Here is a 10,798-nt window from a genome sequence, read left to right on the forward strand (position 1 = left end):
AATAATTTTCTATTCGTACATTCGGAGAATCCAAATAGTGAGATCAATAATGTACTTAATTTTCGTACACTCTAGTATCTCAATCTGAGATCGGTGTACATTTTAACGTGTCAAATGTAGACGAATTATTTCTATATAAAAGATAATTAAAATTTTCACACCAACAATCTATGATATATGCTCCATATGTCATATTATATTTTATTCCATTTTTAATCATTTATTTTAAACTACTGCATATTAGCAAAAGTTACTGTACTATGGAGATGAGTGGAGGAGACGGTAACATATATTATAAATGCAGTCAGATTTATTGTACTCTTTTTAAAATATTGTAAAAATAATGTATTATTAGTAATTATAATAGTATTTATTAGTAATTATAATAGTATTATTAATAGTGGTCTTCCGCACCACCTTCGAGGTTCCACTAACGGCGCGTTAGGTTTTTTTAGTGGACCTTCGCCAGGAGCCCTATTATACCACATTTCATTAATCTTTCTATATATTTCTTTTATACATATGTGATGTCATTTGCAGACATGTTAGTAATATTTTATTTATCTATAAATATGTGACGGGATAGAGTTAGCACGAGATAATTGATTTTATTTGAAATTTTATTTTATATATATGTAAAATAAATCTTAATATAAAATTATCACAATATGACTAGTCAATATATGTTTATTATAATGTTATCACATAAATTAGATTAAAAAACATATTATTAATAATAATAATAAATCAATAAAAAAAATATAAAATAAAAATATAAATAAAAAATTAAAAAATAATAAAAATATCGTCAAAAATAATAAAAATATAAATTTAAAAAAATATAAGTATATTGTATAAGTAATATAAGTTAAAAAATAAAAATATAAATAAAAAATAGAAAAGATATTAAAAAATAAAAATATAAGTATATTGTATAAGTAAATAAGTTAAAAAATAATAAAAATATAAATAAAAAATACAAAAAAAATATTAAAAAATAAAAGTTTGTTAAAAAAATAAAATTAATATTAATATGAAATTAATATATAAAATTATTTTTATATTTATCTAATATTTTTTTAATTTATATAATATTTTTTTATTATGATATGGCCTCTTCCGCCCTGGCCACCTCTCGGTCCCCACCCACCTCTGCCACCCCATCCACCTCTGCCGCTCCATCCACCTCTGCCTCCCCATCCACCTCTGCCTCCCCATCCACCCCTGCCTCCCCATTCACTTCTTCCACCTCGCTGGTGATACCAGCGAGCGCGAGACTTTCCGCCTCCTCTCCTTTTTTCTAAAAAATAAGCACATTTACAGATAAGTACTATATTAAATAAAACAATCATGCATATAAATTAATCATTTAGTTACAAAAAATTAAAAAAAAAAATAATGTACCTCTTGTTTGTTCCTCCGGCTGCTGCTGCTCTTGGATATTTTCTGTGTTTGTATTTTGCTGCTGCTGCTGCTGCGTTGTTGCACCACTACTTATTAACAAATGCAGCTGCTGCTGCATTTGTACCAATTTTTCTTGTTGATGCAACATTTGTTGCAGCATCTTTCTCCTCCAGCGTCATACTTTCCACTCTTTGTGTCATGTCCTCTGCAAAAATTAATATATATTTATTAAATTAGTAATACATTTATGTGTGAGTTTAAAAAAAATAAAAACTGTTATATATGTATAAGAGAGGAGAAAGAAACTAAAGATTAAACATTTTGCTAACAAAATAAATAACATGAAAAACGGTAGAAGAATTATGAGCTACAGCTAAATAATATGTGTTAACCTTTCTTATATTTACAAAATTGTCTTTAAGAATATAAACAGTTGACTATTCGACCATTCTCAATATACATAAAATTAAAAGAATCAGCAATTTTAATATTCAAAATACATAAAATTAAAAATTTTAATCTTTAAGCAAGATTTAATGTAAATTTTTTTAAAAAGCTATGCTACTTGAGAAACTTGCAACATAGAAACAATAGATTGAGATTAGCGATTATTGGAGTAACGTTATATTATAATAAAGATTCTCTACGTAGAATAGAGAAAATATTAGGAATAGGAATAAATATTAAATATTAGGAAAATCAAATTGGAATTATTTTATTTGAAATAAGATAACGAAATGTATTAATTATTCCTAATTCTTAACACATAATTCTAGTCATAATCAATCTAGTCATCACTCTTATGCCGTTTTTCATATTATTTAATTAAAAATTTTATTTTTAATTAATAAATAATAATAATTTATATCTCTTATGATGATTTTAATAATAATTTAATTTTCTACTTACGATCCATATTTCGCAATATTCTTCAAATCGACTTTTCCGTCAAGTGTATTAACTGATAAGGAACCGAAGGAACTAGTCTGATCTCTGTTTGTACGCGACTTATAAACACAATTGAGGACGCGGATCAACGAAATCGCTCTGCGCTCAAAATCGTGTAAAAATATCGTCTAAACGTCTCGAAGCATGAAAATTTTGAAAGTCGCAAAATTAATTTTTTTTAAACATAGGCTTGTAGAGAATGATGAGACGAAACTTTTTTCTATTTGCAGTTTTTTTGTTCGATGCTTATTTTTAATAATAAAAATAAAAAATTGAAAAATTTTTATTCCCAAATTCAATAAGATTTTAAGATATAAATCGTCGTAATTTTGCCAAATTTTGTTGAAAATGTTTAAAATTTGGTATATCTGCAAATGACACTACACTTGTAAATGACAAGAGTAAAAAGAGTATCTTGTCTGCAAATGACACCACACTTGTAAATGACAAGAGTAAAAAGAGTATCTTGTCTGCAAATGACACCGCACTTGTAAATGACAAGTGTAAAAAAAGTATTTTGTCTACAAATGACATCACATATGTATAAAAGAAATATATAGAAAGATTAATGAAATGTGGTATAATAGGGCTCCTGGCGAAGGTCCACTAAAAAAACCTAACGCGCCGTTAGTGGAACCTCGAAGGTGGTGCGGAAGACCACTATTAATAATACTATTATAATTACTAATAAATACTATTATAATTACTAATAATACATTATTTTTACAATATTTTAACAAGAGTACAATAAATCTGACTGCATTTATAATATATGTTACCGTCTCCTCCACTCATCTCCATAGTACAGTAACTTTTGCTAATATGCAGTAGTTTAAAATAAATGATTAAAAATGGAATAAAATATAATATGACATATGGAGCATATATCATAGATTGTTGGTGTGAAAATTTTAATTATCTTTTATATAGAAATAATTCGTCTACATTTGACACGTTAAAATGTACACCGATCTCAGATTGAGATACTAGAGTGTACGAAAATTAAGTACATTATTGATCTCACTATTTGGATTCTCCGAATGTACGAATAGAAAATTATTGAACGGGAGAAAAAATATCAGGACGCGAGTGACTAATTGTAAGTTGGGAAATAATTAAAAGTTTTACAGGTATGTAAAATCTTTCGAGTCGATAGACATAAATGCCAAAGCAAGCATGGCTAAACGAATAAGGCGAATGGCAAGAACATAGTATATGTTAAATTTACACTTTGTTGCAATATTGCAAAATAACTTCATTTTTCTATTGACAATAGCAAATCTGAATTATTTCAAAAATTGTTAGTTTTAACATATGCGAATATTATTAATAAATATAAACTATTATTTTTTAAGCAAAAAAAAGATTATTTGATAATTTACACTGTTAGAAACAAATGCGGAAAAAAGAAAAGAAAGTTGCGAGAAGCAAATCTCGAACACGGTATTTTTCATATTCCAGCCACATGCCTTAGAAACACTTACTTCTTAGCATTTATCGTCTGTTGCGTCGGCTCGATGGAAGGGAGACGGCGTTCTCTTCCATTGGTCGACCGGGTCGAGCTCACACGGATAGGGTGACGTCATCGGTTCTCGATTGTATTAGTGTGATGCCGCCGCTCGTTTCTGGCAGCATTGGCTCTGAGTTAAATTATTTGTTGATCCATATTATCTCATTTTAGTCCATTTTATCTCATTATGAGGTGAAACGGATTAAAATTAAATTTTATAGAAATCTTAATAATAATTTAAACTTTTACAAGAAAATTGAAAATTTAATATTTGAAAATTTAATATTATGATCTTATAATAAACATTCTAAAATTTATTTATGCTAAAATTTAGTTATTTTGTGTCATTAATATAAAAAAATATAACCATTTTTGCTTAGGGGGTCTGTCTTACCCCACCTTCCTCTACCTTAAGAAAGATTTTACCTTCTTTTTTTCAGACATTATTAATAATTTCACATTTCATTACAAAAATGTAATGTCGGTTTGAATCAGACAATACACAAGACTATTAACTATGTATTAACTATATATTAACTATGTATCTACCCATAAAGTGCGCGCACATTTTGCATGTCACATATAACCTCTTCAGATAATTAATGACCAAAATAATGTTCGTATCTAGCTTATGTACAGGATACAATCTCATGACTTACAGACATTAGACAAAATCGTACAAATAAGAGATTATGTAAATATAAAGAATCTAACTTTTAGCATGGTAGCAAGAGTTATTACGCGTTTTTTTGCTGCTATATATTACTTTTAATATGTTACATTCGCAATGTAATATACTTCATTAGGGTAGTATTTTGTATTACGTTAACGCTTCGGTTAAATTTAGATAAATCTTAAAAATTAAAAAAAAATACCTTAAGAATATACATACAGATAATTATATGTTAAACGTTCTATAACACTTTAATGTTTTATATACTTAATTCATATACGTGTTAAAAAAAAATATATCTTTCTATCTGAGTAAAAAAAAATAAATATTAATTGTAGGAAATATTTCGAAAAATAAAATTTACAGTACTATTATACAAATTCTTGTACAAACGTAGAACACAAATAACATTTTTCTTTTAACATTCATTAAATATTCATCATAAATTAATGTCTTAAACTTTTCTTATAAACACTATTTGGCTGGTGATATAACAATGTGTAATTTGAGCATGTCTTTGCTGGGGCCCACTAAAAAGGGAGACACTGCATTTTCCGGTACGGAACCCTGTTGTGGATTGAGTTCCTCAAACGGCAAAAGATTATCCAGATTTAAAACGCGATCTTGTTTACTGAATCTGTGAATAATCTCTGTAACTCTCGCAATGTGCTCAACACCATCTTGCAAGCCGTAAATTAAAACGCCGATTTTTACGCGCATGTTACTTTTCGCCGCTGGCTCTTTGCATGTCAATGACAATCTTACCGATCGCTTAACGTGTTCAGGCATTTCTACCGTGCCTTGCCACACTATGAGGAAAAATTTCTTGAACCACACGCCTTTAGGATAAATGTCCACCACCCACTCGCACGCTCTATCGCCCGCGTATTCCGCTAAACTGGAGTGACTGGAAAACACAAGCGTCCTCGTGTGATAAGATGGCAGACTGTGGAAGTTTTCTATGGTAAGTAGCGAACTGCATGTGTCAACAGTATACAGTCTCGGCTCGAATAGCAATGCGCCGTCCTCTTCGTTTTGGCTTACTTCTCTTACTCTGTCGAGTTGACCCGAGTGGAAGGACATGCCAATCGACATACGTTCCACAAAAAATTCTTTATATTTTTTCGTTAAAGGTGATAGCAACAAATCCGCCAATTGTCGCGGCGACATCATTGGAAATCTAACAGGTGACATCACTGCTATTACCAACTGATGCAACGTTGCTTCAAATTCGTCAAGTGAAAGCTGTGTTTTCAATCGGTTTGCCTGATGATCTAACCAAGATTCTAGGCACTTGTAGAGTGTCATCTCATCCTTTATGACTAAACTACTTTGATGCAACAATGACACCAAGATATCTAAATCAAAGTTCCCAAAATCCGCAGTCTTGGCTACAAGCTCCAAATTCCATTTGATAAAATTTTGACACGCTTGGCTAATGTCATGATGACCACAATTTAATGTGTACTGCAGCCATGATACCAAAGTGCCATGTATGGCAGCTAGTGCGATATGATTTCGCATGTAGTCAAGGCACAATGATATCAAATCTTTGACATTGTACTTATCAGCTAGAGATAATATTGGTAGAACAACGCTATGATTTATTCTTATCTGGCCAGTGTAAAAATAACGCAAAAACTCGCTGAATATTGGTGCACACTGAGGCGTTTCCTGGAGTGTTACCCTGCTTTCCTGAGATTCACTCCATTGTGGACTCATCAACATCACCTGAAATCAATAAACATTAAGCATTCTATACTAAATCTTTATTATTCTCAAATATAGAAAAAATATACAGGGTGTCCCAGTTTTTTCCGGCCAAACTTTATCAGTATGTCCTATGGATATAAATAAAAAAAATATATTATATAAACAATGGTCGTTTGAAGCTTTATTAAAAAGTTATAACAAAAATACAAAATACAAAGGAAACAATAATGAATTTGCTTGGTTACTATGATACAAGACAAGAATAAGTTAACAATCAATGTAATCACTGGTTTATTAATACTCAATTTAAAAATGTTCACCGTTCTTGTCAATACAAGACTGACAGTGATAAAAAACTGAATTTATTATTCTATGAAGCATTTTGGTATGAAGCTCAACACTTACTAATGACAGAGGTTACATTCAACACCTTCACCGACTTCAGATAATAAATACAGCTCACATAAACAGACTAGTTGTAAACATCGCTAATCTATTCTTACTTTGTATCATAATAATCGCAAGTCCATTACCATTCCCTTTTTATTTCGTATTTTTGTTAAAGCTTTTTAATAAAACTTCAAATGACCTACGTCTGTATATAACATTCTTTTCTTACTTATATCCATAAAACATACTGACAAAGTTTGGCTGGAGAAAACTGGGACACCCTCTGTACCTACTTGGAAAACATCACTAGAAGCACACAGTATAAGTCGATGTGCTGGATATTCCACACCATCCACAATTAAACAGATATCATTCATAAGACGCTCCGCATATAATGTTGCTATTTTTAACAGAACTGTACGCGAATTGTCTACCTGTAATCGATACGTTATTGAAAATTGCACAATTAATTAAACAATAGCAATAAGTGTATCAATAAACATTAAAAATGATTCAATTTTATATAATGTCTAATATGTACCTCTATAGAATCAGAGCTTTCAGACTGTGCAACTGTGCTCTGATTGCTGTTAACTGCTCCTGATTTTTTATTAGGATCCATCCTTGAAGAACCTGTCATCCACCTAATAGTATTCTGTAACATCTGCACATGTTTCCTCGACGTATTTATAATTCAATCGTTGCTTTGTGTGGTAATTGGTAAAATCCTACTAAAGACTGTTTCCATAATTTTCACTTTCATTATCTTGAATTGGCAAACAGAAATTTTTGTTAAGAAATTTACACCTGCATACAAATAAAATTCTATAAATATTTAATATATTATTAAACATACTCTTTTATATATTTAACTAATATCTTCATAACAACAAATAACTAAAATGTTTAGATAATGTAAGATTGAGGTTATAACGATTGCCCTAAAAGAATTATTCAAACCCATTGTCCGAAGTAAATGATCAAGAAACTTCTGATTCATATCACACTTCTTACCACAATAAAGTAGACAAAATCGTTAAGTCGACGAGTCCAATTGTGTTGAAAATTTAGAAAATTTGCAATATATATCGTAATGCTGACACTTTCGTATTTTCGGAACAGTACTTTTTTCCTGCTATCACTCAGATGAGTAACACTTTTGTTGTTATACGGTCTACATCGTACGATTGTGCTAAAATCAACTGATTTCCATTAATGTAAACCAGTCGCAAATAACATTTCGAATCATGTTCTTCAAATTTCAAACTCTAGTTCAGTCTGGTCCGTTCTTGTCACAGATGATACATTAATGCAACTCTTATCCGTTGATGTCGCTTTGAAATATCGAACTACATATGCCGGATTCACATTGGGTCTGATTTCCGACATACGATGTCTGATATCCAATAGGAGAGTTTGTTTTATATAAAACAAACTCTCCTATTTATATAAACTCTCCTATTTATATAAAACAAACTCTCCTATTAGATATCGGACATCGTACGTCGGAAATCGGACCTAGTGTGAATCCAGCATAATGCGCGGTCTAGACCGGAGGATAAACCAGAGAGAAGATTGAGAGTGGACATGCCCGCATTTTACGTGTTTCTAGAGACCCTATAATAAGAGTCTGGACATCTGAGGATGGAGCGTCTAGAAATCCTTAAAAGAGAGATCGGCAGAACTGTCGCCATTTTAGTGTAAAAGCGGATGTGACGTTCGTGGCCCTTTATTTTGAATGTATACAATAACTAATATATTTATTTTCTGTTGTAACTGACATTAGTGCAATAAAATAATTAAAAACAATTTTATCTCAGTACGATACTTCATGCTTATATAGAAATTAATATATTAATATATATAAAAAAAGTAATTAAATTATTAAAATTATTATGGCACATAAAAAAACACAATAAAAGTACATACAAACAAATATAAAAACAAATATATATATATAAACGTAGAATAGCAAATAAAAATATTTATAGAAGATAAGATGCAAATAATTCCGTTTATTTGTAATTGTTGTGTATACAATAAATCAATTTGTAGTATATACAAATTTATACCAAGTATATACCAAGGAAAACAGAAAATCAAAATGTCAATTTGACATTGTTTATGGCAAAAATGATGTAAAAATGACGGTTTTTGTCATTTTTTGATCAACAAGATATCAAATAACATTATTTTGACTTCTGTTCTCCTTGGAAATTTTATGTTATACAGTACTGGATAAAATAAATCATACATTTTTCAATAAATTTAATTTATTACTGTTATTATTTTTTTTAAATAGTTACACTAACGAATTCAATTTGTTGAAAGATGTATGATTTAAAAAGATGATAAACTCTTATAGATATTTCATACAGTAATGACCCATACAGCACACAAAGATTGCATACACATTGCATCAATCTTTCATCGCAATGTTGCAATATTGCAAATTCACTGCAAAATGTTGTTGCATCATTGCTGTGGGATTGCAGCAACGTTAAAATGTCCGCTTTTAGGAAGATTGCAACGAAATATTACAGTAATATTGCAATGTAATGAATTTGCAATAATGCATTGTTATTGCAATCTTAGAATAATGTTGCATATATTTTTATTTATTCGGACATTTATCTGTCCGATTTTTGAACAATCAGTTCAATATCTGAATTGTCTGTGTTGAGGTTGTATCAGAAAAATTAAACTGATAAAAATAATTACTATGTCTTTAATCTTACTAACTACTCTTTGCAAGTTTCATATAGGGTGTTTACGATAATTCAAGTTCGAGTTAGTTTTACTAGGACCGAAAAATGAGATAGACATAACCATCTAGAACCTTTATGATTTATGACAACTCGACGCTGTCTTGTATTGCTTGAGTTAAATTCATTGAATTTGTTGAGTTTATTGAGCAAATTTTATTGTAATAGAAAAATGTCAACTGCAAATCAGTCTATGAAAGAAACAAATAATGTTGGTATGTATGTTGGTATACCTCTTTAATAAATTAATAATAATATAATTAATAATAATAATAAATGACATTTTTCTATTACAATAAAATTTGCTCAATAAATTCAATGAATTTAACTCAAGCAGTACAAGACAGCGTCGAGTTGTCATGAATCATAAAGGTTCTAGATGGTTATGTCTATCTCATTTTTCGGCCCTAGTAAAACTAACTCGAACTTGAATTATCGTAAACACCCATAATCATCATGACTAAAACTTAAATACGAGATAGATTTTGCAACGCGCGTTGCATAGCGGTGAACGAACGAACTAGCGATTACCGAATATTGCTATTGCAATGTTATTGGAATGTTGCTGTCACATTTTCATGAAATATTACAATTACAAGTTGCAATAATGTCTCAACAATATTACATTGCAACTTGCAAGATTGTAACATTGCTGCAATGTAATTGCAATGTTCTGTGCTGTATGGGGACGAATAACTTATTTTGAATATTAAAAGCCCGGGTTGGGCGTTTACACGTAAATTCTAATAGATGAAAAAATACTCGCATATTAAACACGAATGCAAGCTAGACAGTAAAAACAATTTTTTCATTTATAATTTGAGAGGACTATAGTCATGAACCGCCGCAAGCAAGTGTGCAAATTGTGCACCGCACAAAGTTTTAATTAAAAATTAAGTTTTAAAATTTAATAGAGACGCTAGCGGACAGAAACACGTAAAATGCGGGCATGTCCACTCTGTCTTCTCTCTGGATGAACCTACTTGTGGCTCATCCTCCGGTCTAGACCCAAGATCTATAGAGAGAAGGTTACCTCATGCGCAAAGAGGGACGAGATGCAAGAGAAGCTATTGCTGTGCGGGACAAGCGGCAAGAGGGGCAAATGCTGAGCGGAGCGAGTGGCAAGAGGGGCAATGATGATCTCATCGTCAAACAGTAGCTGTCTCTCTCGCACGCTTTAGTGTTTTCTCTCTCGCTCCTTTAATATAGAAATGCTTTGAGTTTTTATCGAAAAAATACTTTTATTTTGTAAAATATTGATAGCACTGGAAATTGCGTAATAAAAATTGAAAAGTAAATTAAAAAGGCGCTATAAATTACATATATTGCAAATTATCTTGTCTAGACCAAGATTTATAGAGAGTAGAGAGAAGGTTACCTCAGTAAAACCGGTTG

General features: G+C 30.6%; 1 protein-coding gene across 4 annotated transcripts; it reads right to left on the bottom strand.

Moving 5' to 3' along the window:
• Nucleotides 1-1,404: 1,404 nt before the first annotated feature.
• Nucleotides 1,405-7,969, bottom strand: Tango10 (transport and golgi organization 10). Of its 4 annotated transcripts, XR_010890323.1 has the most exons (5): nucleotides 7,653-7,969; nucleotides 7,180-7,445; nucleotides 6,932-7,072; nucleotides 3,837-6,266; nucleotides 1,405-1,609 (listed from the first exon to the last, which is right to left on the bottom strand). XR_010890323.1 is itself a non-coding variant. In XM_012380266.2 (4 exons), the coding sequence occupies exons 2-4, from the start codon at nucleotides 7,300-7,302 to the stop codon at nucleotides 5,010-5,012; spliced, it is 1,521 nt and encodes a 506-aa protein (XP_012235689.1). In that variant the 5' UTR covers nucleotides 7,303-7,404; nucleotides 7,653-7,969; the 3' UTR covers nucleotides 1,405-5,009. The 4 variants fall into 4 exon arrangements, 3 of the variants coding, with proteins under 3 accessions (XP_012235689.1, XP_012235688.1, XP_012235690.1); XM_012380266.2 differs by having other exon boundaries at nucleotides 1,405-6,266; nucleotides 7,180-7,404; XM_012380265.2 differs by having other exon boundaries at nucleotides 1,405-6,266.
• Nucleotides 7,970-10,798: the final 2,829 nt, after the last annotated feature.

Source organism: Linepithema humile, chromosome 5 (assembly GCF_040581485.1).
Source record: "Linepithema humile isolate Giens D197 chromosome 5, Lhum_UNIL_v1.0, whole genome shotgun sequence".
Taxonomy (NCBI): Eukaryota; Metazoa; Arthropoda; class Insecta; order Hymenoptera; family Formicidae; genus Linepithema; species Linepithema humile.

Bases quoted from the DNA above. Each gene is read 5' to 3' on its own strand.
- Tango10 (XM_012380266.2), bottom strand. From the start codon at position 7,302: ATGTTACAGAATACTATTAGGTGGATGACAGGTTCTTCAAGGATGGAT. The intron at 7,073-7,179 runs GTACATATTAGA...TATCGATTACAG, and splicing joins AAAGCTCTGATTCTATAGAG to GTAGACAATTCGCGTACAGT. The intron at 6,267-6,931 runs GTAGGTACAGAG...TATTGATTTCAG, and splicing joins CTTCTAGTGATGTTTTCCAA to GTGATGTTGATGAGTCCACA.